Here is a 27,667-nt window from a genome sequence, read left to right as displayed (position 1 = left end):
TCATGTACCACACACACCCATGAGAATGGCCAAAATCCGCAACACCGTTCCCAGCAGGTGCTGGTGAGGACGCGGAGCCGCGGGGTACTAGTGGCAATGTGAGATGGGGCGGCCACTCTGGAGGACGGTTTGGCAGTTCCTTACAAAACTAAGCGTATTCTCACCACACGATCCAAACAGTCATCCTCCTTGGTATTTACCCGAAGGAACTGAAAACTTAGATCTACGCCAAAACCTGCACAAGGATGTTGACAGCAGCTATATTCTTAACTGCCAAAATTTGGAAACAGACAGCCAGCATGTTCTTCAGCAGGTGAAGGATAAACAAACGGTGGTCCCCACAGACAGTGGGATATTGTGCGGCACTAAAAAGAAGTGAGCTCTGAAAGCCATGGAGGGCACGGAGGAGGAGCCGTAAATGTGCGTTCCTCAGTGAAGGAAGCCGGTGTGAAAAGGCTTCCACTGAACGATTCCAACAGTATGATGTTCTGGAAAAGGTGGCACTGCGGAGATCAGCGGGTGCCAGGGGTTATGCGGGTGGAGGGTGGGGAGGAATTGGCAGAGCACAGAGGCTCTTCCAGCGGCGAGTCTCCTCTGTATGATGCTGTAGGGCAGACGTCTGTCCTCCACATCTGTCACAGCCGTAGAATGTACGCCACCCAGACTGCACGCTAACGGGGAGCCGTGGACTCTGGGTGATGATGAGTCGCTGTAGGTTCATCGACTGTGAGAAATGCACCATGCGGGGTGGGGGGTGGGCAGATAATGGGGGGAGGCTGTGCGTGCGTGGGGACAGGGGAATATGGGAAATCTCTGTACCCTTTGCTCAACTTTGCTGTGAACCTAAAACTGGCATTAAAACAGTCTATTCAGAAAAAGAAAAAAAAGGGTGCCTGGCTGGCTCAGACAGAGGAGCGTGACACTTGATCTCCGAGTCGTGAGTCTGAGCCCTACATTGGTTATAGAGAGTATACACAACAAAAACCTGACCTAATCCTCACAAATATTAACATACAAAAATGAACTCAGATGGATCATAGACTTATCTATCAAATACAAAACTTTTAGAAGAAAACACAAGAGAAAGTCTTTGGGACATAGAAATTAGTGAAGAACTTCTTAAACATGACACTAAACGCAGATCCATTTAAAAAAATAAATAAATAAAGGAGCTTTTCTCTTCTCTTCGAAAGACCTTGCTGAGGGGGCAGAAAGATGAGCCACAGGCCAGGCCAAAGTATTTACAAACTCCATGGGTAACACAAGTCTCATATCTAGAACACGCAGAGAACTCTTGCAACTTGACAGGAAGAAAACAAACAACCCAACTAGAAAATGGGAGAGACAGACATGTCCCCAAAGAAGGTACAGGGATGGCAAACAAGCACACAGGGAGACGAGTGCTATCACGGCGCATCACCAAACCAAGAACATGAGGAGGGACCACGCCACACCTGTCGGAGCAGCTGAGAGCTGCGGGGACGACCGCCAGGGCCGACAAGGCCACACTTGGCCGCTGGGAGGGCACAAATGCTGCGGCCACCCTGGAAAACCATATGGTTGGTTCTTCAAAAACCGAACATGCACGTGCCCTATGACCCAGCAACTGAGAAATGAAAATTTATGTTCACGCAAAAACCTGTCACAACTGTTGGGCTGCTTGGTCTATAGTAGCTCCAAGCTGGACGCAGCTTGAGCTCTGAGCGGTGAGTGAACACTAACCCGGCCCTCTGTCCCCTGACTGCTGCTGGGAAGTAAAAAGGAGTGGTCCAATGGTACACGACAAAAACTTGGACCTCTCAGGACATCAGGATGAGTGAAAACAGCCCATCCCCAAAGGACACACACCAGATGGCTCCATTTATGTAACATCCTCGTGAGGACACAACCACAGAGGGCTGCCAGGAAAGGGCAGAGAGAGAGAGAGAGAGAGAGAGTGAGTGTGTGTGTGTGACTGTAAAGGGCAGTATGGCCGTGGAGGAGACTTTCTGTGTCTTGCCGTTGGTGGTCATGGGGGGACACACGAGCATTGTGTCACGGTGCCCACAGCAGCTTCCTGGTTTTGGTATTGTTCTAGAGTCATGCAGAATATAATCATCAGGGAAAAGTGGGGGAAAGGTACAAGGACCGCTCTCTGCTATTTTTGCAACTTCCTGGGAATCTATAATTATTTAAAAATAAAAAGCCAGAAAAAAAAAGAGAGAGAGCTCCAGAACAGAAACACCACCAAAAAAGCAACTTCTGTGCCCCCAGTATGGGGGGGCTGGGCGTGGCTCAGACAAGCTGTCCCCACATAAGCTGCATATGTCGGTGACAGCCCGACTTTCAAGCCAGGAATAAGGCCACTGTAGGGACCCTGCCTCGCTCAGTCCTCGGTGGTCTCCAGGACTGGCCAAAGGCCCAGCAGCCAGCAAACCTGCCCTCCCCTCCCTCCCTGCCCCAAGCCCATATTTTTCCAGACTGTGGAGCCTGGGCCCCTCCTGCCTTTGCTGGACAGGCTGTGCTGGGGGTACCAAGCAGAACTATCCCCCACTGTGTCCCAAAGCCCCCTGCCCAGTAGAATACTGGCACATTGGCCAGACTTGTGGGGCTGGGGTCTTCTGCTGTTATGGAAATGGCAGCCCTTCTGGCCTCACCACTCCTGAGCTTCTTGGGCAGAAGACAACAGGTGCAGCCTACCGGGCAGGTGGCTGCACTCCGGGACCAAGCCGTCTGTCACAGGCCCACTTGGGCGCCAGCTCCTCCACGCCCACTCCCACTCTGTTCAGGAAATGCTCCTGAGCACGCTATTTTTAACGCTGATGAAAGGCTTCAGAGGAGGAAAAGCAAACAGCCAGCCTCCAGATTCCAGTTCTTCCTGCTAAGTCCCACGGGGACTCAGTGCTCAAAATCTGCGCGCCCACGAGGCCCCACCCAGGCTGAGGCTGAGGCGGGGACAGGGGCCTGCGAGGCCACCAAGCTGAGCCCAGGTCCTATAGAGCCCAGGTCCCAGGCCTGGTATGACCTGCCCCTGTGCCGGGAACAGCGGTGCGCAGTCTCTGTCTTTGGCCCCCTCTTTTGGAAATTTGTGACTCGTCTTTCCACTCCTGCCCTAGCTTCGGATGACTCTGAAGCAAAGCCCAGACATCACGTCTACCTTCACTATATACCACACTCCACTGTGTTCGTGGGGGAAAGCAGGCGAGGAGCCTGTGCTCGCAGGCCCAGGACCCAGAGGAAGGAAGGTTTCTCCTCACCCAGCAACAGCCCAGCCAATGTGAAGCCCTCACTCCGGCCTCCTCCAGTGGGCTCCCGTCCCAAGCAGCATCACCATGCCCTGTCCATCTGTTCTAAGACTGGCCTGTGGGTCACCTCGCTATGCCCGCACTAATTGTGATTCCTTTGCCATTCTGGAAGAAGGAGCTACTTTTCTGATAAAGTAACTGGCTGTTCTATTTGTAGGGTTAACATTATTACATAATTTGTGTGTATATGTATAGTATAAAATCCAGACATAAGATTATATAAATAAAAGTATATAACTACAAAGAACAGCCTTCTCTAAGAAACAGAGTATCTTTATTAACTGTGTTATGTGGGAGCTGGATGGTGAGTTCTTCCTGGCTAAAACTGGGGCAGAAAAGTTTGATCAGATGAGTCTGATGACATGCCAAGTTGTTCTCTGCTTTTGTGGGTGTGTATGCCTGTGAAGACAACAGAGAAACAACAGGCCCAGCTCTGAACCAACAGCTAGACATCAGTCACATGCTTCCCATCTAGCCCATTGGCTTTCCTACGACGGGACGCTGTCTCTTACCAAGCCCTCCACGCTGCCTTATCAAAGTCTATTATACTTTACTGGAGCCCTGAAGAACATTTACTTGCACTAATGAAACCACACAGAAGTCACCATATAGAACCTACTCTAAAACCAGACTCATAAGAAAAAACAAATTAACTTTGACCATTCCTTGTCCCTGATCAACACGTCACTTAGGATCAAATGTACAGTTTTAGCACATCATGGCTGAAGGAAGGTTCACCTTTCAAAAAGATGACCCTGCCTTTCTGTCCAGGTTAGGGCAGCTGGAACCCTCCACATCCCGGTCTCCAGCCCCCAAGAGAATGACTCTGTGTAGCTGGTTACTCTCAGGTCCCCAGGCAGTCGTCCAGAATCCCCTCAGAGTGGAATGCAGCCTTTCTTATCAACTGCCACTCCAGAATCACCAGGAAGACTTGCCAAGTCTCCAGACTAAGGTAAGCAAAGGGCCATTGTGATGTTTCTGTAATCCAGGGAGTGGCAGCTCCGTGATCTCGGCAGAAAACTGGGCCGGAGTCTCCCTTTTCACTGCAGAGTGCAGTGCACAATTAGGGCACCAGCCTTGTGATGGCTGCAGTGAATGCAGCTACAAAGGCTCAGCCCTGGGGCCCTGGGGCCCAGGAGCCCCCGACTCCTACTCCTCAGAAACCCTCACCAGCAATCCAGGGGAGGCCAACTGCATGTGGTTTTTACAAAGTGATATCTGAGTGTGATGCAGTCAGAAACCCAGGATGCATGTCTGTCGCACGGCTCTTACACCCTAGTCCACGTCTGCCCAGGATGGTGCTGTTGTCCCCACAGACGCCAGGCTCATCCATGGGAACTGGCCTGAATGGTTGGGGAGCAGCTAGCAGCATGATATGAAGCTGTAACCCTCTGGTGCCTATTTACATTCCCTAGCTATAAAACGCTGATCTTGGTTCAGCTGGAGGGTGGGCTTACTTTGAAGATCTCCCACCCCCTCCTCCCTACACACAGACTCTCTGCCATTCTTCTGACCCTGTTTGCCTGCTTGGCAGAGTAAGTCTTTCTTTGCAGACAAGACAGTACAGGTGACCTAGTGCTGTTAGCTCACCCCAGTTACAAGCAGCTGTTCTTCTGGCCACCAAACACCCTGTGGGCAGACCTCAGTGGACCTGGCATTCCAAGAGCTCTGAACGAACTCTGCTAAGGCCACGCAGACAACAGAGTGCTTTACTTGGGCAGACTGGGTGCAAGTCCAGACCCCACCATCTGCTGTGTGACCTTGGGCAAGTTGCATAAGCTTTCTGAGCCTTGATACAGCTTAATATGAGAGGACTGTATTTCATTGCTGCTAAGACACATTTTCTCTCTCATTTTAACATTTCTAAAATCGGGATGCTTCTTATAATTGACGTGTCAGAATTTAATTGGCCAATTGTTTTCTTTACAGTGGTTCATTAAGCAGTGGTGTGTACAGCATTAATGATGTCTTGGGGTGATGACATATGCAGTAAATACCTCCAGAGGCTCTGGGCGCCTGGAAGAGGAGCGGGCAGAGTATGGCTCCCCCAGCAGTGTGAAGTGCCAGGTGTGGCCAGATGACTACCCCACAAACCCACTTCTGGTGTTGGGCTGAGAAGTTAAGGCAATGACAAGAGGGCCAAGGGTGTCTATACCTGGGCTGGTCAGAGAATGGGGCTCTGCTGTGCCCTTCGACCAAGGGGAGTCTGGCCCGCCAGCTCACCCACGACCTCCCTCTCTAATCAGCGGTCAGGAAGCTCCCCTGTGAGCGCGCAGGCAGCACAGGGCGCTCAGCAGCAGCCTTGGCTGCTATCCTCGTTTGTTGCAGTTCCTCTAAGCCCCTGCTCACGCAGCACATCTGTGTTAAGTTCTGCAACCCACATGCTTTGATTTTCAGACAGAAATGCTCTCGGATCCTGAGCTAGAATGTGCGGCTAAGGGTACCATTACACGGTAAGAAGTAGTGCAGAGTAAATCACCTTGGTCTTCAAACGTTCCCAACGTTTAATTATAACAACAGCTACAAAATTAAAGGGGCTGCAAACAATGCACTGTGTGCTTCAGAGGTTTTCCTGCGGTGCGCTCAGCGGACAAGGTAATTCCCAAACTCGGGAAGTAACCGGGGACTGCGGAAGCAGCCCGCGCATGTTGCGGGGGCGGAGCGGGTGCACCTGTACCGACCAGACTACGGCCGTTGGTGGGTGGGGAGAGGGGCTGTGCCCTACAGATTAGAGCGCCTTCTGACTCAGCACAACCAGCACCAGCGCTTCAGGGAGCCCAAGAGCGCGCCCGGGGTTTGCGTCCGGCACGCGGCTGACCTCGGGTCACAGAACGCGCGCCGCCCCGCCCCGCGCGGTCGGAGTGCGGCTCGAGCCTGGGGGCGGGGGCGGAGCCGGTCGGGGGGTGGGACCGGCCGGCGGTCACGTGTGTACACAGGCCCGCGCGGCGTGCGCGCGGTGAACCCCGCCGCCGCCTCCTCGGAGCCCGGAGCTGCCCGCCCCGCGGCGACTGCGCGGCCCGCGGCCCAGCGAGCGGGTGAGTGGGCGCCAAAGGCGGGGGTCGGCCGGCCGGCACGTCCAGGGTCTCGGCCCGCGCGGGGAGCGAGCCCGGGGCTGCAGCGGCCCCGCAGCTACTCTCGGGTGTCTTGGCCCCGCCCTGGTGCAGTCCGCTTGCGGGATGGGGGCGCTGTCCCCCGGAGGTTTGCGATACTGTCCCCCGGGGGTAGGGGCGCCGTCCCCCGGAGGTTTGGGGGTGCTGTTCCCTTGCGGGGTGGGGACAGTGTCCCCCAGAGGTCTGGGGGTGCTGTCCCTTTGCGGGGTGGGGACAGGGTCCCCCAGAGGTTTGGGGGTGCTGTCCCCTTGCGGGGCGGGGACGATGTCCCCTGGCGGTTTGTGGGTGCTGTCCCCTTGAGGGGGCGGGGACGCTGTCCCGCATCTGGGGCCAGTCTCCAGCTGTGTGCTGACCGTGCGGCTGCCCAGCGGTCATTAACCTGTGGAGGGGCATGTGGCTTAGCAACACCACTGGTTCCTCCTCACATGTCGGTGGGGGGGGCGGCGCGGAGAGGGAAGGGGAGGGGGTACTGACTACGTTCTCCTGGGTCAGCATGCTTACGGCTTTCCTCTTCTTCATGATTACACAGTTTTTAGTAAGTTCTGGAACTACATCTAAATGTAGACAGCAAGTCTGTTGTTAACTATCTTGGACACTTGATGAAAATATACAATTCCCCGCGCATGGAAAGGCTCCTGCAAAACTTCATAGGAAGGCAGTGACCCCCCCCCCCTTTGAATATCCACTCTGCTAGCAACAAGAAACATAACATACAGCAACTTAGTATCATAAACACCTTAAGTTCAGCCTCTAAGCAGGACGTTCATCTGCTTGTGGTCATCTACCTAGCCTCTGCCCTGCCCAGATGTTGAGAGCCTGAGGGTGACTGTACATTTGATGTCCAGAGCACCATTTATCCCTCTGATCTCCTTTGAGATCTCCATTCCACCTCTAAGTAACAAGCTCCACATTTCAGCCGGCCAGCCTCTAGCAGAGGTTAGCATTCAATTGCAAAAAGCCAGAAGCTGGCTTCCCGGACCCCTGCACATAGGAGGGTATGGGAAAGTGACTCTGACCATGCATAATGTGACCAGACCCTCCATTGTCCCGATTGGGTCTAGCTGGGGCACTGTAGAATGAAAACTACACCCAGTAGACAGCCACTGTCCAGGACCTGCAGCGTAGCTCTGTAAGCAACTGCTGTGGGGCCCAGCTCTCCAAACCAGAGCCCCTGGTATCTTCCTGAATGAAGCAGGCCTCCAGATAAGTACCTGCATGTGGTCAGTGCTCACCAGGCCCGTCACACATAGGAAGCTGCGGCTGGAGCAGTAAGGCCGTCCCCCAGGGCCACACACAGCTCTTGGACCATGCAGTGTCCTGCTTCTGCCGTGAGTGTGGAAATACCCCGAGGATTGAAAAACACAGTCTTAGGGCAGAATGCAAATGTCAGCGTGGTATTGGTGTCCCTGTAACTCAAAGCCCAGGGTAGGCTGATGACAGGCAAGGTACGCCCACTTAATGTGGGCCACACAGGCTTTTAGGTTGGGATGTGAGGACTGATTTCTACCTATTATATAATGAGAGAGTGACATACTTGAAGAGATCACTGCTAGGAACTACGCCTGTGTAATTTACAGGTGGGAAGAGGGCCCTGCTGCCTCCTGGGGTGGGACTGGGAGGGGGCTCCTGGAGCAGCTGCAGCCAACTCTGGTCCCTCCAATGTCATTTGGAATCCTGGAAACATAATTGCCACCTGGCCTCTAGTGACCCAACCACACACTAGGGCAGTGTCTTCGGGGTGGTAGCAGAGGAAGGGGTGAGTTCCCTTCCAGAGAACTGGGGCCTCTGCATTAGCACACATGATGAAATCATGCTGCTTCTTCCTTAAACAATGTTTCCCGTCACTTCCCCTTGCTTGCCGCTGGCTCTAAGGCTAAAGCCACTTGTGGAACTGGGCAGCACCTGCCCAAAGGGGTCTCACAGGCCTAGGACCCAAAATACTACCCAGGCAGGGGCCACAGTCTAGATAAGAAAAAGGCTGATCTTCTAATTTGAGATGCCAAAATATGATGGTGCCAGGGAACAGAATTCAGTCCCCTGGGAGTCTCCATGTGCAAACACAACATCCCTCACATCACAGGACAGGGTGAGATGGGCCAGGTGTCCTGTGTGTCCCCCAGCAGGCCCACCCAGGGTCCCTTTCCTCCCATTCATGCCAGTGGGGGTGTGCCTAGGAACTTCCCAGTTTTAATTAGAACCCAGCAAACTGAGGAAGCAACTGTGCAGAGTAAAACTACCCAGCGGTTCCTCCAGTTCCTCCCTGGGAAAGAACCACAGGCGCTGATAAGATCAGCGGCTCTGAGTCCCAGCCCGTGTCCCCCCCCCTCCCCCCGCGCCCTCCCGGCGAGGTAAGAGCACACTGAGTTAAAGGCTGGGGGAGATCGGGGAGCCAGGCTGGGCTGCCAGGCCTGCCCAGAGTCTGAAATGGAGACCTGATCGGTTCTCAGCCCCTCGAATTTCTAAGTGAGTCTTTTAGTTTCTATTTTTTCCTGGCCTGCTGTGCCTGGAAGGAGCACTAGCCTCAAACCACGTTAGTCCGGGAAAAAACGGCCCAAGAAACTAGCGCTCTGTTGACAAAAGAACGTGTGTCCCATCTCCTTCCAGGGAAGGAAGCTGGTGGCCTGGCACAGGCGCCCCGCTGGCCTGGACCTGGCTGCTTGGTCTCAGTCCCCCGCAGCCCTTCCTGAGCCAGTGGACAGGCCTGTTCCATTCCAGGGAGAGAAGCAGCCCCTTGTTTATGCGTGAGCCATGCTGCCTGGTTCGCTCACTACTCTGCCGTTTAGAACCATAAAAAGCAAAAGGCTGTAAAAACCAAAACAACCCGTCTATATGAGGAACAGTTTCTTATCACACCCCAGGAGGGCACAGCGTTTGTGATAGGAATCAGTATGCATAAGCTCTCTGCATTCAAAAACCTACAAAAGCACCAGCCTTTCCGGAGTGTCTGGCTCCTACCAGCTGGATGTTAATTGAAGCTAAAGCCTCTGCCCATTATTACAAAAGGAAATAAACACTCAGGAGTCATTTTCAAAGCATTCTGATTGTTCTAGAACATTCATCTGAAGTTAAGTCTCATGGTGCACAGCAGGTCTACGTCAAACAGAAACAACCCACAAGACCGTCAGCCAGGCTGAGCTGTCTGCCCAATCAGGGTGCACTGCCTGCGCCCCACAGCCCCATGCCCACAGCCTGATCTCCTAGTGACAAGAGGCACTCCCACTCTCCTACCCCTTCTGCGGTGTGGGGTCTATTGCTCACCTTGGGGGAGAGCCTCTGACATGACCTAGCGACCCTCCTCCCCAGCCAGCCATCTAGGCTCCTGGCAGGAATCAAGAGGCTTCCCCCTCCCATTCAGAAAGCTCTCAGCAGGTGGCAAAGACAGGGCTGCAGCAGGACTGGCTGGAGGGGGAGTAGGGACGATGGTCAGGGAGGGCCCCTCACAGTGCTGATACCAAAATAAAACTTCAGGGGTAAGTTAACACTTATCAAGTGAGCAGGGGGATCAGTGTGTGCGCCCCCGCCCTGCAGGGAGATGGGTAGGAGGCCCAGCACCAGTGGGCCCCCAGCAGCAGAGGACAGGATTTCCTGATTAACAGAGCAAGGAAATAACGGGAAGGTTTTAGTGAAACCAGCTCAGCTATCCTCGAACAGGCTGATTCCTCTTTGCTGGTATTTCATCTCTGTGGGCTCTGTGCATGTATACGTGCATGCGCGCGCGCGCGCACACACACACACACACACACACACACACACACACACACGCAGGACCCCAGGAGGCATGACCCCTGCCCACCCCAGCAGCAGCCCGCTTCAGCCCACGATCCCCTCCCCCCCAGGCTGCTGTTCTGACCCACTCGTGGCATCTGTTTGCACAGAGATCACTATTTACTTTAGCCCTGGATTTTAGCTTTTTCATTACTTACAGACATCCACTTTTCGTGGGCTGCTTTATACCATTTGGGGCTCTTTTTTGAAAAGGCACAGAAAGAAAGCTACCAACGTTCTGCCTCAAAATGCTTCTAACAGGCGGCCTAACTGGGGTGTGGGCCTTGCCAGCAGAGAAGGGGGTGTGTGTCACCGCTGAGAGGACTCCCCCAGTCCTCCTGAGTTAGGGTCAGAGCTGCTCTGTCCGCCGGCCCCCCTTCTCTGTATGCTGTGGGCACAGGTGAGGAAAGTACACCTTCATGCCCCAGTGTCATGAATGCCAAACCAGCAAACGTGCCGTTGGTGGTATTACCAAAGCCCGGACCCAGACCATGAAGCCTCTGGGACGGGGACGTCCCTGCGGTGCACAGCGGTGGTCTGAGGCTTGCTGCTGTCCCCACCCTCCCCGCCCCCAACAGCTGGCACCAGGCCTGTGCCTGGCGCTCACGTCCCCACACCCGCCTTCCACGTCGGGTGGTAGATTCTGAGCAGAAGTCCACAGCCAGCCTTCTGTGAGCTCCCCGTGTCCAGGAAGGAGGGTATGGGCCCGCACCCTACTCGTCCACCCTCCGGGGACCTGCTGAGGCTCGCCCTGCCGTGCTCCACACGGCTGGATCCATCTAACTCCACAGCAGTCACACCAGTCTCCTAAGCTGGGGAAACTGAGGTAGTACATTACCTGCCTAACTAGCGCCCCCCTGTGGGGAAGCAGGGAGCCCGGACACCAATCTGGGGGGCTGGTTCTACAGATGGAATTCCCAACTGGGCGGGATGCTGAGCAAAATGCGGGGCACCTGCACCTTTCCTGACAGCGTGTGGCGCTAGGTGACAGGGGGCTACCCTGCTCCTTCTGCAAAGTTCAAGCGCTTGCCTAAGCCACTGCCTGCCCTGCAGAGGTCTGCATTGGAGCTCCCCTGCCACCGAGTGGGGGAGGAGGCAGGCCAGGGTTCAAGGCAGTGCCTGCCCTCAGAGCTGCTTCCTCAAAGTCGGAAAGCAGCCTAGGACTGGTGTCTCTCCTGGGACACACTGAGGTTCCGCTCTGCATCTGTCCCTGTCCGTCCCCCACCCTCTGTCCCCCGGGCCTGGGCATCACCCCTACTGCTTGGGACACCCTGCCCCTCCTGGTCTTCCGGGGCTCCTCAGGCCGCCGAGCAGAGGAGTGGCTTGTCTGTTCCCAGCTTTCCTGTCAGCTCATCTTCCCTTCAGCCTGGCCTCCCACCGACAGGCCTTCCCACTAAACCCTCGGCCTACAGTGCCCTCTCTCCCTGTGTGCTGATTCACTGGTCAGCCACCAGGGCCCAGGCCTGTGCCCGCTCTTGGCACCGGCCCTCTGGGCTGTCTGTGTGACCCCTGCAGAGCCGCCATGCTCGGGTGCTGGCCAGTACCATTAGGGAAGAAACCGGAGAGCCCCAAAGTCCCAGCTCAGGGCCCAGAGCAGAAGGCGCTTCCTTGGTTTTCCAAACCAGTAAGGACAGCTGCCCAGAGGGGTGCTTAGGCCAGACTTGAGGCCACGGGACGTCCTCCTCCATCAGGCCCATGGGTCTGCAGGTCAGACAGCCGCGAGTTCCCTTCTCTCAGCATTCTCCGATGGCTCCATGCCTACAGCCTGAGGCAAACAGCCCTTCCACACTCATGTGCTGAGCCCGTAACCCTGCCTGAGAGCCTCTGCGACAGAAGGCAGCCGAGAACTCTCCTGTGGTTAGAAACTGGCAAGTCTAGGAAAGCGTTTCCTTGAAATAGAATTATTGAAGCCCAGAAGGCATCTTGGAAGAAAATGGCTTTTCTTTTATGCATGAGAGCATCTGCAGTTGACTGTCACCCAGCTGAGGAAACACAGGCTCCAGCTGGGGATGAAGGGACAGAAAAGATGTGGAAACTGTGAAGTCCCTAGAAACTGGGATGGGGTACAGAACCCAAAAGGGCTCCGTGCCCCAGGGGCCTCCGAGCGGACACTCAGACGCATCCTGCACGTCCACCGGCCTCTCGCTCCATCTCGGCCAGCATTCACTGGGTCTTCATTGCCCTGCAGGAGGCAGCTCCCGGACCGGGCCTTCTGACAGTCTGGCCTCGGGGCACCCCACGAAGTGGCAGAGGCCCAGACAGCAGTGCTGGGGCACCAAATCCACAAATGGACACCAGCTTGGACCACGAGACTCTGTCCTTGCGGACCTCAGCCTTGCTCACCTCTAAAGGGTAGGGCTTCTGAGGCCCAAGAGGTGACCACTCCACATGGAGAAGAAATGACCACAGCTTTCTTCCCTCCCAGGGCTTCCCACGGCGCAGCCCGCCTCACGAGTGGGATGGCTCAGCTTTCGGGTCCTCTCAGGCTTCTCTGGAGGGAAATGTCTGGCCTGTCTGGAGGCTGCCCTCGCTGGGGTGCGAACGGAGCCAAGCTCAGGGAAGAGGCTCCACGTGGCTGCAGATGCAATAACAATCCGAGCCACTGAGGGCTGGCCTAGCAGGGAGCTTGGGGCTGCCATTTCCCAGGCCGGCCCCGCTATGCACTCTGACCTGTTCTGGGGCCTAGCACCCTCCTGTGGTCCAGCTACTCCTGCTTCCACCAGGCTGGCTGCTTATCTGCTCTCCTCTCTCAGGTGCCCACTGGCCCCCAGGCCTGGAACTGTGTTCCCCACAAGCCATCCTGGCCTCTCCAGCCCATGGGAAGAGGACCAGGAAGGGGAGCAGGCACCTGAAAGACTGGCCCTGTCCTTATGACGTGCAGCTTTCTTCTTTCTGAGTGTCATTAGAAAACAAAACACACACACACAAAGCCCTCAGAGAGGGAGAGTACGTGAGTCACCTTTGTGGAAAAAGCCAGAAGATTACAGTGGTCTCTGTCTTGGACAACCCCAAGCAGGTGTGAGGTCCCTGGCCTGGAGAGCTGCCTCCCTTTTCTTGCCCAGCCGAGATGCCCGGTGCCCATCAGGAACAGGCCAGCCTGACCGGCACGGCCCTCCTGCTGTCCCTCCCATTGGCCTGGAGCTGGGCCACCACTCTGTCACCACAGAGGCCCACATTCAGCCGCAGAGAGGATGGAGGCCCAGCAGGCCTGCTGCTGCCCTTGCCACGGACATAGGCAGCAAGACACCTACACATGTCCGGGGCACCCTTGCTCTGTGCAGCTTGGCTGACGGGCAGTCCTGGCTCGCCGGAAAACACACCGTACACGCGCAGAAGCTGCCACGGGCCTGGCTCAGTGGGGGTCTCAAGGGTGAGTGGGTCACTTCTCGCCACAGAGACCTGGGACCGAGAAGAGAATGCTCTGGGAGGACGGTCATGGTTGTGAGGGGCCCCTCCAGGAGGCTGCGACCCCAACCAGGAAGGGAGAATTTCTGTGACAGAAGCAGCACCCAGATGAGGTGAGACCTGGGGCTGGGAGGAGTGGAAATCCAGGGGGACCCCGAATACAGTCCTGTGGAGAGTCAGGAGGACAGGTGCTGGGACCATTCTCGGCGCCTTGTCTGCTGCAAGGGTGTGGGTGCAGGCGCGGGACCTGCGCAGCTCTTGGGGGCGGGGGAGAGGTGGTAGTAAGTCTGGCACCGAGAGGCTGGAGGCAGGCCCAGTGGAGGAGGGCAGAGGAACAGCACCAGGGAGCTGGTTAGGTAGGAGGAAGTGGGGGCAGGACAGGCAGAGCAAGCCAGGCAGCTCTGCCAACAGACCCTTCTAGAAAAGACTCTAGGGTGCGTGGAAGATGAGGCAGGCCCAGGAGCCAGGGAAGCAGCAGGGAGCTCTGGCAAGGTGGAGCCCAGGGGGGTCTTGGGAGGAAGTGTGGAGACAGACCCAACCTGTTTGTAAGGCTAGCCCAGACGAGAAGCCCACTGGGGTCCTCACTGATCCTGACCCCCTCTGCTGAGGGCATGCAGCAGGTGACAGGGCCCGGGAAGCTAGATTCTCCATCCTGCTGTCCTGAAGAATGTGGCAGATTTCCAAATGAGAATGGGTGGAGTGGGGAGCGCTGGGCACTGAAGTGCACTGAACCCCGCGTGGCCTTGCAGAGAGGACCTTCCTGGAACCACCACCCACCCTCCCCAACTCCGGCTGCACTCCAAGTTCCTCTTTCTCAGGAGCTGGAAAGGTGGTCTGAGGCCTGGGCTGGAGGGCGGGAGCCAGACCATTGTTCCCAGGTCCGCCTCCTCCCTGAAGGGAAGTCTCTGTTCCCAGGTTCCTGGACTTAACAAAACCAGAGTGTACAAAAGGGAAGTGGAGTCACCACAAGGAAACAGGAACCAGAGAAAGGCAGGCCGGGCCAGCCCCCACTGGAGGCCCTGTGTAGCCAGGAGGGCAGGCCTGGGGGATCAGGGCCATCCGCCTGGCTCCAGGTGCAGGATGGTAGGCAGCGGTCCTGGCCTAGACAGGACCCCCCACCCTGGCGCTCATCCTTTGGAAGGTCAGCTGTGACATGAGCCAGCAGCTTCAAGACCTGCACAGGCTTCACCAAACACCTGTGACTAGGGTTTAGGCAGGACCACTGAGGGCTCACGCACCAGACCCACTGACATGGGGCAGTTCTGTGGGTGCAGTCGCTATCCCCTGGCCTCCTGAGCACCTCCACCTGCTTTCCGCCCACCTGTGCCACATGCCTGCAGCCCCCTGCAGCGGGACCACCTGTGCTCACAGGGACCCACGTTCGGTTTGCACAGGGCATGGGTGAGCCCATCCTGAGGCGGGCACGTGGCTGTCCAGTGGCCTCAGCGATGGTGGCGTCACCCCAGCACCTGGCCCCCTGCCTCCCTGCCAGCTGTTCCCTTCCCTGCCCTGCCTCTCAGCCCCATCATCCCAGACAGGAATGAACACTCCTGTTTTGGCAAATACCACACGCCCGTGTTTAGAAAACAAAGTGGCTTCCCCAGAAGAATGCTGGGACAAAAAAGCAAAGCTTGTCATCGTCAGGCTGACAGAAAGCCAACAGCTGGCATCCTCTGCTTGCATACACACGAGAACCATGCACGGACGCAAACTTTGGCTTCTGAAATCAAGTCAGTACGTTCTGTGTTTCCTGGCTATCAGCAAACAGAAACTCAGGCCTATTTCAACTGAAGACCGAGCACTGACGGCCACCGCCCGCTCTCCACACGACCTGTGAGCCAGGCCACACAGGCACGAGAACTGGGAAGGAAATTCTAAACAGACTGTGCTCCACGTGACCGTTTCCCAAGAATGGAGCCACTCTTGGCCCAGGATGGCTGCTCGCCAGCGGCCCTTCCCTGTTGCCCCACGGGGCAGCCATGGGCAGGCAGGACAGCGGCTCCCTGAGCCCCTGGCTGGGAGGGGACACGGCCAGTGGCCACTGGCCGGCAGCTCCGCTGTAGCCGTGCTCAGGCCAGCTGTGGGTGCCACAGCGACACAGGGAAGACACCCGCCCTTCTTCCTGCCAGTCCCAAACCTGTCCTCAGCCATTGCTGCCCCTTCAAAGAGCCCTGGGGCCCGTGCTGCAGGGCCGGTGGCCACAGCCCCTTTCCATGGAGACTCGGTGTGGCCTCTGGTTCTGTCCTAAGTTGCCTCTCAGTTTCCTTGCTCAAGGGAAAGAGGAACTTGTCACTGCACACGCCCTACACCCCGAGTGTCAGGAACGGCCATGTGGGCTCTGGGCAAGACTTGCCGCACCTGCCCCATCACTCGGCACAGGCTGGGGTGTAGGGGGAAGGAACCTGGCACTCCCAGAACTGGTGCGACGGGGCAGGAGCCTGACCAGACGGTGCCGGCCCTTCCAGGCACAGCCCCCGTTCTGCGGATCTGGCTGTAAACAGAGATAGGGAGGGGCCGCTGGGCCTGCCAAGGGAGGCCGACACTGAGCGATTTATTGGAGGAAAACAAGTGGCTTCCATGCCGGGCACGGAGTGCGCACACGCACCGCGCAGGAAGCCAGTGCCGCGAGGCTGCCGCTGATAAGCACCCAGGGCGGGCGGGGTGGTGGTGGTGGTGGTGGTGGTGGTGGTGGTGGTGTGTGTGTGCTGAGAAACACAGGATCCTCCCTGTCGTCCATGCTGCTGTGTTGCTCACAGGGTCTGCGGTCCAGACGCATAGATACGGGGCGCTTAGGATAGAGGTAAGCAGCCTGAGGCACGGGTGCGGCTGCGGGCCACTTGGGGTGATGCTAGGGACAGGCTGCGGGAGGGAGGGCTGAGGGCCCCGCACAAGCCTGGGGCAGGCCTGAGGGAGGACGGGCTCTGTCAGACCAGGAGTGTGGCTCCTCAGGTCCCAGCCGTTCCTGCTGGCCAGCGCCCCACTGAGCCAGTGCCTGTCCTAACAATGGCGCAGGGCCCTCCCTTTTCAGGGACGCATCTCTCTCCTCTTGTAAGGAAAGAGGCTTGGACACGAGAGCAGGTGGAACATCTCAGGCAGACCTTATGGGTCCCTGGGCAGGACGTGAGCCCAGCTGGTCACCGCACAGACAGATGCTCTGGGATGGAAGATATCCACAGTGGCCACAAGAATGTAGTTTCTGGGGGACTCCAGGCCAGTGAAGTCTGGCAGGTGAGCTCCCCACAGCCTCCTCTGTTCCCTGTCCCCCCCGCTCACTGTTGGAGCCATGGTTCAGCACGGAGGAGCCTCAGAACAGAGAAGAGGCCACATTGTTGAAACATCCCCAGCCAGCTCTGGAGGCCTTCAGGAAGGAGAAGGAGAGTGGAAACCGGCCATGTAATCAGCTAAAAGATGACTCCCCTTCCCTTCCCAGCTCCCTGCGGAACCCAGTGCCTTGGCTGTGGGACACACGTACCACCCGCCCGGGGCTCCCACCTTTTCCCCCAGAATCCGGCCCCCGGGGTGCAGAGTGCCCACCAGGGCCATAGGCTGAGGAGCACTGTCCAGACTTTAGGGCCGAGCCCACACTGTGGGTGACAGTAAACACTGTAACAATGATGTAACCAATGTGGGCAGAGCCGGCCAGCCCTGTGCCCAGCCTGACCCTGAGTGTCGCTACTGTCTGACACACATCATCGCAGGCTGCTGGGCAGCATTAGTGAGGCTTGCAAAACACTCCCCCGGATTGGATGTCCCTGACGCCTACATGGCCTGTGTGCAGTCTGAGGCTGGGGGACTCCGATGCAGACACACTCCTGCAGTGGGGGCCCCTGGCCTCCTTATGTTTCCTTCACTGTTAACCCCCTGTCATCCCACTGGCCCGGGTGGGGCAAGGGTGAGGCAGACCAGTGGGTAAGGTCTGTGCTCTCAGAGCCCTCTCTCCGCGTCACCTCCCACCCCAATGCCAGGCACCAGCCTGTGGCGCAGCAGCACGTGTGGCCAGGGCCTGGCCTCTGAGTCCCTTCAGGGGCATCAGGGCTGGCTGATCCCTGTCCCAAGGCTCGGGAAACAAATGTCTGCTTTGTATATGCTTGCCCAAGAGGATTTCTTATCCTGAGAGCGGGAGGTCAGGTTGGACCAAACTACATTTTGAAAGTAAGGTTTTCCTCCAAAGAACTGACATTTATGAAGTGTGTTCTTTCCTCATGCGGTGGGTTCTCGCGGCCGGCTGTGTGCCCATGCCTCCTAGGCACTGGGACACAGGCTGCTCGGTTGCACCCTGCCAGGGCGCTGCCTCATTGGCCAGGTGAGGGTGCCGGGACCGATGACCCACCCCTGTCCGTCTCTCTTGGCATGGGCACGGGAGACTTGACAGGGCAGAGCCCCCTCCCCGGGCCCCAACAGGGAGCATGTCCCCCAGGAAACCCCAGGCTCCATACGGTTCTCGTGGATGTGGCCTCACTGGGACCCCGTGACGGCCCGGTGGAGATGGAGGCATGAGCGTGTCAGCCCGTGGCAGTCTCCCACCTCCCAGCTCCGTTCACCGCACACGTTGGTGACACACGCCAGTCTTGCAGCCGCCCACACATCTCCCATGTGTACACCCACGCCCGCTCCAGGGGCTGGAGGTGCAGCCTGCTGTTGCAGCCTGGGTGTCATGTGAAACAGGGTGGGTCTCGGGCCACCAGACCACAGACATGGGTGTGGAAGGTGTACACAATTCCCACGCATGCCGAGAAGGGTCTGGGCAAGGCTGTGGCCTGCCTGCTAGGCAGAGAGGCTGCTCTCCTCACCCGGGGGGCTGTGGAGGGTCACCCTGTCTCAGGAAGGCCCCTGTTGGCATGTGTCCCGGCTGTGCGGGAACATGAGTGCTGTGCGGGTGCCACCCTGGCTGACGGGCTCCACAGTCACCTGTCTTTCTAACCCACTTTCAGTAAAGAGGCTGAGCAGGCAGGGGTTACGTGGACTGAAAGCCACGCAGCCCAGGCAGAGCGGTGAGGCCACAGTGGGGGTGGGGGAGGTCCTGCAGAATGTCCCCTCCCGGCAGAGAGAAGCAGGGACTCAGCAGGAGCCAGAGAGCGCGCAGGGAGCAACTTCTCCAGCAGTATCCTGGGTAAATCGTCCATGGCTCACATTCCTGCCGCCGCAGGCTTAGGGAGGCTTACCATGGCCAGTCAGATTATCGCAGCCTCGTGACCCTGCGGGCCCAGCTCGGGACTTAAACAGCAGTGGGGCGGCACCTTTGCTTTCACAGGAGACACGCGCACACAGGACAGAATCAGTCCATGACCGTTCTATGCTAGTTTAAGGAGCGAGGCTTTCTTCCTGCACCACCTTTGCGTTTCTGGGGGTTCGCAGGCCTGGGGCAGTAACCTCCTCCTGCTTTCTCCCATACAGCCCAGCTTGCCGCCGCCGCCGCCATGTGGAGTTGCGGGCCACTCAACGGCACGGGTGGCACTGAGGACCACAGCCTCTGCCAGCACTTCCACCTGGTCCTGTCCCTCTTCTCTCTGCTCTACCTGGTCATCGGCGTCCCCATCGGCCTGGGCTACAATGCCCTGCTCATCCTGGTCAACCTGTATGACCAGAGCAGCATGACCATGCCCGATGTCTACTTCGTGAACATGGCCGTGGCAGGCCTGGTGCTCAGCGCCCTGGCACCCGTGCACCTGCTGGGCCCCACGGCCTCTGGCTGGGCCCTGTGGGGCTTCAGCAGCGAGGCTCACATCACACTGCTGGTGCTGTTCAACGTCTCCTCCCTGGTGACCATGTACTCCACAGCCCTGCTCAGCCTCGACTACTACATCGAGCGGGCCCTGCCCCGCACCTACATGTCCAGTGTCTACAACACCAGGCACGTGTGTGGCTTTGTCTGGGGTGGGGCCCTGCTCACCAGCTTCTCCTCCCTGCTCTTCTACATCTGCAGCCACGTGGCGGCCAGGATCGTCGAGTGCTCCAAGATGCAGGACACAGAGGCTGCTGATGCCATCATGGTGTTCATTGGGTTTCTGGTCCCCACCCTGGCCGTCCTCTATGCGCTGGCGCTCATTGCAAGGCTCCGCAAGGAAGACACGCCCCTTGACCAGGACACGGGGAGGCTGGAGCCCTCGGTGCACAGGCTTCTGGTGGCCACTGTGTGCACGCAGTTTGGGCTCTGGACACCTCACTACCTGACCCTCCTGGGGCACACGTTGCTAGCCTTGCGGGGGAAGCCCGTGGACGGGCACCACTTGGGGATTCTGCTCTTTGTGAAGGACCTGTCGAGATTCCTGGCCTTCTCCAGCAGCTCCGTGATGCCGCTCCTCTACCGTTACATCAACAGGAGCTTCCCTGGCAAACTCCGGCGGCTCATCAAGAAAATGCACTGTGGGCATCAGAGCTGCTCCCCAGACCAGGTGGGGGTCCAGCAGGTGATGGCATAGACAGCCAGTCCCGGGGCCGCCACCAGCACTCACTGCGGGGTCACCTGGCAGCTGGCCGAGGGTGCATGCCCTCGACGCACGACCCACCCCCCTTCTCGGGAGACAGGTGACTGACACTGGAGCTGGGTGCCCAGCACCGTGTCGCTGTCTTCCCCAGGGGGTCAATGCGGCAAGAACAAAGGACAGCACTGGATGTGTTTTCACCAAGTCTGCTGTTGTTCCACAAAGGCCTCTCTTACACCAAGGCCACGTTGTTCAAGGCAGCAGGGGCCTGGTGTGAAGGGAAGCTGCCTCAGCCCACCTGCTTCTGCCCAAGGCCTGAGCACTGCTCCATCCCCGGGGCCACGCCCTCAGCTTCCTCCACACAGGTCCCAGAACGACGTGATGATAGTCAAAAGCCAGTATTTATACTCTGTCTTGCTACAATCCTTGATTCCCTCTTTTACTTTATTTCTGTCCACAGAAAGATTTGACAGAAAAGTTGCAACAGTATGAGAATGAAGGAGGCAACACAAAAGAGTACCCTCTTCGGACGGATGGGGGTGGGCGTGACGGCTGCAGGGTCGCGTGGGGGCAGCGGGGAGCAGAGGCGCACAGTGTCACACACAGAGGTGGTGTCAAGATGTTTCCAATGGACAAAGCCAGCGGGGTGGCTGGTCTAAATCGAGAGTAAAGTAGCTCGTGGTTCTCTCCTTGCCCGTTGAATGTACCCACTACCCCTGCTGCCCTCGTGGGTAACCTCAGCTGACCTTTAGAGCTCGACTCCCCACTGTGGGCACCAGACGGAACAATAAAAATACACTGAAGAGAGGAAAAGGCAGTTAACGCTGAAGCTGGAAGGGACTGCCCAGGGGAGAGACAGGCCTGGACGACTGAGCCTCGTGGGGCGCAAGGGCAGAGTATGGGGCCACCACCACCACCTTGCCTGTCAGGTCCTCCGTGGCCTCTGCCACGGGGAGCCCAAAACCTGCCTGGATTCTTCTACACCGTCGCCCGTAACCATCAGCTTTACAACTGTGCAAACAGAAGGCCCTGCCCCTCACCCCATCACAATACACCCCAGGCCTGCAGCCCCTAACTCCCAACTCTGAAACCCACCAAACTCTAAAAACAGGAAGATCTGTTTTTCAGGTTTGCAGCAAGTTCATTTGGTAGCAAACCCTGACCTCCAGTGGTAGGAGGGCACTTTTCTGCAGAAAGAGGAGGGTGATTACGGGGGCCCTGCCCCAGCCCTGCTATCCTGTAGCATGCAGTACATGCGGCGTGTTAACTGTGTGCACGCATGTGCAGAAAACCGGTCCACAGAAGTGGTTTGCTAAAAGGAAAATCATAAACACACACATTCCTTAAAATGTGGTTTATGTTTCAACCGAAAATTTCCTGCCATTTACGGCTACAGAGGAACAGGGCTGGGAATTGGTAATATGGTAACTCCACCCTGCTTTTAGGGCTGTGCATCCAGAAAAAAACACCTGCTTTGTTTTTGGTCATTGCTCGGTAATGCACCCTATTTATTTATTTATTTTTTATTTTTATCTCTTCACTCCCCTTCACCCATTCTCCCACCACCCACACCCCTGGCAACCACCAGTCTGTTGCTTCTCTGACCTTGGTTATTTTTTTTTTAAAGATCCCCCACATAAGTGAGAGCCTATGGTGTTTGTCTTTCTCCGTCTGACTTACTTCACTCAGCACAGTGGCCTCCAGGTGCGTCCGTATTGTCGCAAGTGGCCAGACTTCATTCCTTTTTATGGCTGTTGTTCCGTAGTGTGTGTGTATGCCCCCCGCCCCGCGTCTTCTGTGTCCACTCGTCCATCGAGGGACCCTTAGCCACTTCTGTGTCTCGGCCATGGGGAGTAATGCTGCACTGAACATGGGGGCGCAGACATCTTTCCGGTTAGTGGTTTTGTGCCCTTCAGGTAAATACCCACAAGTGTGAGGACTAGATCGTAGGGGAGTTCTCTTTCCTTAACTTCTGGGGAACCTCTGTGTTGACTGAGTGGCTGCACCAGTTTGCATTTTCACCGATGGTGCACGAGGGTTCCCCTTTCTGCACATCCTCATCAGCTCTTCTCTCGTTTTCTTGATGACGGCCGCCCTAACAGGTGTGTGTGGGGGGGTCCCCCTCTGTGGTTCTGATGTGCACCTGCCTGGTGGTGAGGGGCGCAGAGAGCCTTTCATGTATGTGTTGGCCGTCTGTGTTCTTTGGAGAAATGTCTCTTCTGACCTTCTCCGCATTTTGTAATCAGATTTTATTTTGCTACTGAGTTGTAGGGGTTCTTTATATATCTTGGATATTAGTTCCCTAGTGGAGATATTAACATACTAACTTGTGATAACCTGAAAACTTCTGAGTTCTGACACATCTGGTCTGAGGATAACAGTGTGGCTCGATTTTTTGCCACATTCCATGCAGGGAAGTTGCTCCTTTTGGTCCTGGTCTCTTGGGAAATTTAGCCCGTGACTTGGTCGCCATTGTTTTTCCATCTGCAGAATGTATCCCCTCCAGGATGCTGCGATGGGACTGAGTGAAGAGTCTGCCCATGCAGGATCCAGAAAGTACACTGGATGCCAGGGCCCTGGACCTGCTCGGCCCTGCCAGCTGTGAAAGTCCAGACCGCTTCTGTGGGGCCCTGGCAGTAGATCTGGGGCAGAAGGAGACAAGTCTCCGGGTTGCTTCTGTCAGGAATGTGCTAGTTCTACGCAAGGATGCGCTCCCCACCCCACCCCACCCCAACCCCCCGCCACTGCTGCTGTAGGTCTTCAGATGCACTGGAGTTTCTTTTCAAATCCTGAAAGCCTCAGGCCTGACCCCCTCCACCCTCCTCCAGCTGTGAGCTGAACTATGGGTAGTCCCGAGGCCATGGATCCCCTGGGAAAGCCTGGTGTTCCTAAGTGACCAGTGTGACGGCACGGGTCCCAACATTGCAGCTGAAGAACCTCCCACTTCCGACATGCCTGCTACTGCTAGACCTCTAGTTCTGTCCCAGCTGGCGGGCAGACCCAGGACCGGGATCAGGCCAAGGTCCACCACACACAGCCAGGCTCTTGGATCAGGAAGCCAGCACTGTTATTAGTGGAAACGGGATCCAGCAGGTGGGCTGGTTTGTAGTGGCAGTGCTATTTCAAATAAAAAGACCCTTTTCCTTGCTTACCTGTTCTGCTCTTTGCTTGAGGAGAAAGAGCTCCTAGGAGAGAGGGAAATGCCAAGAGCATAGAGCGGAGGGGCACAATCCCTCACCCCAGCTGGGGTCCCTCAAACAGGAGAGGGACCTAAAATTACTGATTTGTTTTCCATTTCTCAGTGTCTCTGGTTGCAAACTGGCTTGTTTCTGGTGACCTCCAGACCCCCCTTCTGGGGGCCCGAGAGGGTCCTGCCAGGGGTCCCTCCTCCCATCCCAACACCCATGTGTGCTGGTGACAGAGGGCCCCCGAGGCACGTGGCAGCCTGGCAGCTCTTCCTGGTGAAGCACAGGCCCAAGGCAGGATGGGGCTCCCATGCAGACCCTTACCTCTAAGTAAGACCCCCCACCACTGGTTCTTCATCATACCCAGGTCTCACAGATGTGAGACACGTTCTTCTCCCTGCTGGGGACACCTCTGCCACCAACCCCACATGCTGCAGAACCTACTGTCCATTTCCCATTTGTTCATCCACATTCTTGTGCTAAATTCATCTTAGATCAATCTGCTGTGACCTGACACTTCTCTTTCAGGTATGGGAGCTTCCAGCGCTTCTGCGAACTTGCCAAAAAAATGGAAAGACTTTTGGGCTGAGAGAAGAATGAGGAACTATTTGGAAAAAGCTAAAGTAGACTGTGAACTCAATGCTAAATAAAAATTACATATGTATTTTTAATTGACCAATCTATATTTCTCCCAGTGAAAGGTTATGTTCCAAGCTCATTAATTTTGTTAATTCACAAAAACACATCTATCTTGCCATTCTTAAAATTCCAAAAGATGAGTTTAATCTTAGGTTTATTTCGTGAAGGTTATAGAATTTATAGGAAACCTGACGTGCTGCTATTTGGGGCAGACATGTTGATAAGTCAAATCATTCATTCTTTTATAGAAAGCACCTGATAAAGGATAAACCTGGAATAAATGCGTAAGATGCTAAATTACAAGTCCTGTTCTTCAATTTAAAATCAGTTGGAGAATTTGGGGGCTTTTTCATTTCTCATCTGTTAAATCTTATGATGTACCCATTGGCCTAAAATTCTACATAAATGAGGAAGAAAAACCTGCTAAAGAAAAACCCCACACATTTGAAGATTTAAATTATTTGATATGTATTACCCAATTTTGGAATTCTTCAAATGTGTATTTCCAAGGGCATAGGATGTAGATCAGAACGTATTAACCTAAAATCGGCATTTCCCCTAGTGACACAGATCCTGCCATCTCTGGTTGTTTCTCTGTAGCTCCTCAGTTACAATGACAGTAATCTGACCGTTCGTGGCCAGCCTCAGATGGTGGCAGAGTGCACCGCGAACACCACCGTACAGGTCGTCCACAAAGGCCAGCAGAGACAGCCTTGCAACTCTTACAAATGTTACTCTTCCCTGAGAATAAAAATTTAAAGATTGCTGACCACATCCTGAGGGCTGAGGACAGAATGAGTGTCCTGGTGGCCCTAGCAGTTCTGGGGGGAATGGGGTGTGACCCCCTTGGCAAGTGGTCAACATGCTGTGCACACAATGAGCTCTCATAAAGCTGAAAAGTGACTTGAGTTATCCAGGAATGAAAGAATTTGAAGATAACCATAATATCTTAATAAATAAGATACAGTTTAAAGACTTTTTATGATTTGCCTTGTTCTGTCAGTCGTGCATGTAAGACAGGAGTCCTCAGTACAAAGCATCTGTTGAGTGCCTATTGCGTTCTCGACCTTTCTCCTGATACTTAAAACCACTTAACAAGAGGCTCTTTCGGCCCATCTGCTGCTGACATCATGTGAACCTGGGAAATAAGATGGGAGGGCCTGAGATGCCGGGAGACGGGCCGGGACATTCTAGAGTTTCGGCTGACCAACGGTGACTCAGAACCACCTTCCAGCCTCGGAGAGCAGGCATGTTTGTGGAGCTCCATCCAGTGGCCGCCGGCAGACCTTCACTCAGCAGGGCGGCCGACTATGGGCCACGGTGCGCTGGGCCACTGGGACCCATGTTCGTGCCACGAGAGGGTGCTTCTCACGAGTTTCAGCGCAGATGTGGTTGGGGTTGGGTGGGTCACATTTGGTGATATAACTCAGTGATTTTTCACGGCGGCTTTCACCCCCAAACCAGCTGCTGAAATGCAGACAGCCTGCTACACATCCCCCGAAGGGACTGTCCTTCACAAGCTACCCCTGCAGACACAGGCCCAGACTGCACAAGGCTCGCAGAATGCGCAGGAAATTGTGCCTTTACCAAGACACAGCCCTGGTGGCAGTGGAGATGAGCGCTCAGTCCGCCGGGTGTCTGCACCCACATATATGTGTATGCCCACATGCACACACACATGCTGGCCATGCCAAGTCCACGCAGCCCCAGGTGGCCATGCTGGAGCCAGCAGGACCGGCACCTGCAGGGACAGTAGCCAGGTGTGGGCCCGTGACGCTGGACTGCTGTGCAGTTAAGGCTCGGCACGCTGCCGTCCACAGGGCAGCCTCTCCCTGGAATTTCTCATCTCCAAGTGAAGCTGAGAGCTCACCGCAATGTCCTACACCTCAGGGAGCTAGAGAAGCGCCATGGCTAGAAAGGTACATAAGACACAGCCGTAAGATTATACATGCCTTCTAAAAACTGTTAGAAAAGTTTCCGTCTAAAAAGGCACAGGTGAATGCTGGAGTCTGGAAGAGGGAAGCACTCTGGGCCACGGCCTCTGGGCCTGCTCTCTCTTTCATGGCCAGCTGGAAGGCCACATGGGTCCAGCCTCTGCCACTCAGGGGCTGCCTGTCGCCTGAAGCATCCAGATGCTTCCGTCACAGACAGAGGGGCCCGTCTTTGTGAGGCTCTGCCCGCTCCCAAGGCTCCAAGATCAAGGAAACGCTTCAGCAATGGACTCACAATTCTACATGGTGCAAAGGGCACTCCCGAAAAGTGCCCCCCTCTTGTCCCCACCCCTCAGGAGGAGCCCGCACTCCCCCCAAGCCTCTGTGGACACCTCTGACCTCTGCACGCGTGGCTCCTCATCTGTGAGGAGATGGTCCGCCAGACAGGGCTGACCGGGCCGAACACTGGGGCCCTAAGGGTAGGACTGCGCTCGCCGCATGGCTGCAGAGATAGGCTGTGGGTGTTGGAAGCCAGGTTCAGACCAAAAATAACCCGAACCTGGTTTTCTTCAGGAAAACATTTGTCCAAACACCCCAAGCAAGTCCCCCCAGAGTTTGAAAAGGCCCCATTATTTGGCACTATGGGTTCACTCCAAGGCTCTCGGGTGACCATGAGGCCAGATGAGCACAGAGATAAATCGGGAAAGAGCCAGCCGGATGGCCGCGGGTCGCGGGCACGCGGGCAGATGGACTGCCTGTTGCGGCTCTGGCTCGGCTCCCTGTCCTGGGAGCACCTGTGGGCATGCCCGCCAAGGCTCCCATCGTCCTCCATAGTCGCGGAGAAACACGCTGTGGCCTGGGCTGGAACTGAGATGAGTCAGTCAGTAATCAGCCTACTCTTTCCTCTTCTTGCTGACCACACAGCAGCAGGACAAGGAAAGCAAAACAAACAGCCTGGTGGCGAGCAGAGCCAGAAGTCCAGTACAGGGATCGGCCACAGACGCGCCGGTGAGACCCCTCAAGGTGATGGAGCTGCCGCTGGAGTGGGCCATGGTCAGGGCTTCTAGTGTCAGTGACCCGCATTTTCATAACAGTGGAGTTACATGGCATCTGTCTCAAATAAAGCCAATTTTAAACATGTACAAATGTCTTAGTGACAAAAGTCGAGACACACACAGGGGCCATCAGTGCCGGTATTTCAGAACAGGATACATGAGGCGGCTCCCGCAGCGCCTTGCAACCACTCATCTTCCTGTCTGTGTGGACTGGCTTCTCCTGGACACAACTCTCAGGGGAGTCACAGAACACAAGGTCCCCTGGGGCAGGCTTCTCCCATGGAGCGGCCGCTGCTAAGGTCCCTCAGGCCTGGGGGAGGCATCAGTCCACCACTCCTTTCTGTATACCACATGGGGATATGTTTCTCATCCGTTTCTCCACTGACCCTCAGGCCGCTCCCACCGCAGCCACTGTGAGGAGAGCTGCCACGAACATGGGGTGACTGTGGGTGTGCCAGATTCTGGAGGCCACGCACTACAGCACAGTCACGTCCACAACTGGGGCTAGGCCGTGGGCAAAGCCCAGGATAGATGCTCTCACTGCAGAGAACATGAAGCCTGACCATCCCGTGCTCACACACAAAGACAACACGTCCCAAGACGGTGTGTTCTGGGACAGAGGCGTGGGCAGGAGAGCCACTGCTCCCTGAACGGGCTGTTCCATCGCCTTCTCAACACGGGGCCAGGAACACAGGAGGAGCAGTGGGCACTGGGAGACCGCTGCCAGTTCCCGTGCAAGCGAACAATGCTGCCGGCTGACAGGCAGGCCCCCTGGGCACACTTTCTTTCCCACTTTCACTCACATCCAGTATCTGCATGCACTCTGCGTGTGCAGAGCTCCAACACGCTCCGACCTCTTCGCCAGTGTCTG

General features: G+C 56.2%; 2 protein-coding genes across 2 annotated transcripts in view; one reads left to right on the top strand and one right to left on the bottom strand.

The window, feature by feature from the left end:
* Nucleotides 1-27,667, bottom strand: part of CUNH7orf50 (chromosome unknown C7orf50 homolog) — a 124,069-nt gene that overhangs the window by 29,421 nt on the left and 66,981 nt on the right. The window lies entirely within an intron of this gene.
* On the top strand, nucleotides 18,974-20,480 carry GPR146 (G protein-coupled receptor 146). Its single transcript, XM_032872832.1, has one exon. It carries the CDS (start codon nucleotides 18,982-18,984, stop codon nucleotides 19,981-19,983), a length of 1,002 nt encoding a protein of 333 aa, XP_032728723.1. The 5' UTR covers nucleotides 18,974-18,981; the 3' UTR covers nucleotides 19,984-20,480.

Source organism: Lontra canadensis, unplaced genomic scaffold (genome assembly GCF_010015895.1).
Source record: "Lontra canadensis isolate GAN:19392208 unplaced genomic scaffold, GSC_riverotter_1.0 scaffold45, whole genome shotgun sequence".
Taxonomy (NCBI): domain Eukaryota; kingdom Metazoa; phylum Chordata; class Mammalia; order Carnivora; family Mustelidae; genus Lontra; species Lontra canadensis.
The sequence above is the reverse complement of the archived record's forward strand: the minus strand, read 5'-3'. Positions and strand labels throughout refer to the sequence as shown.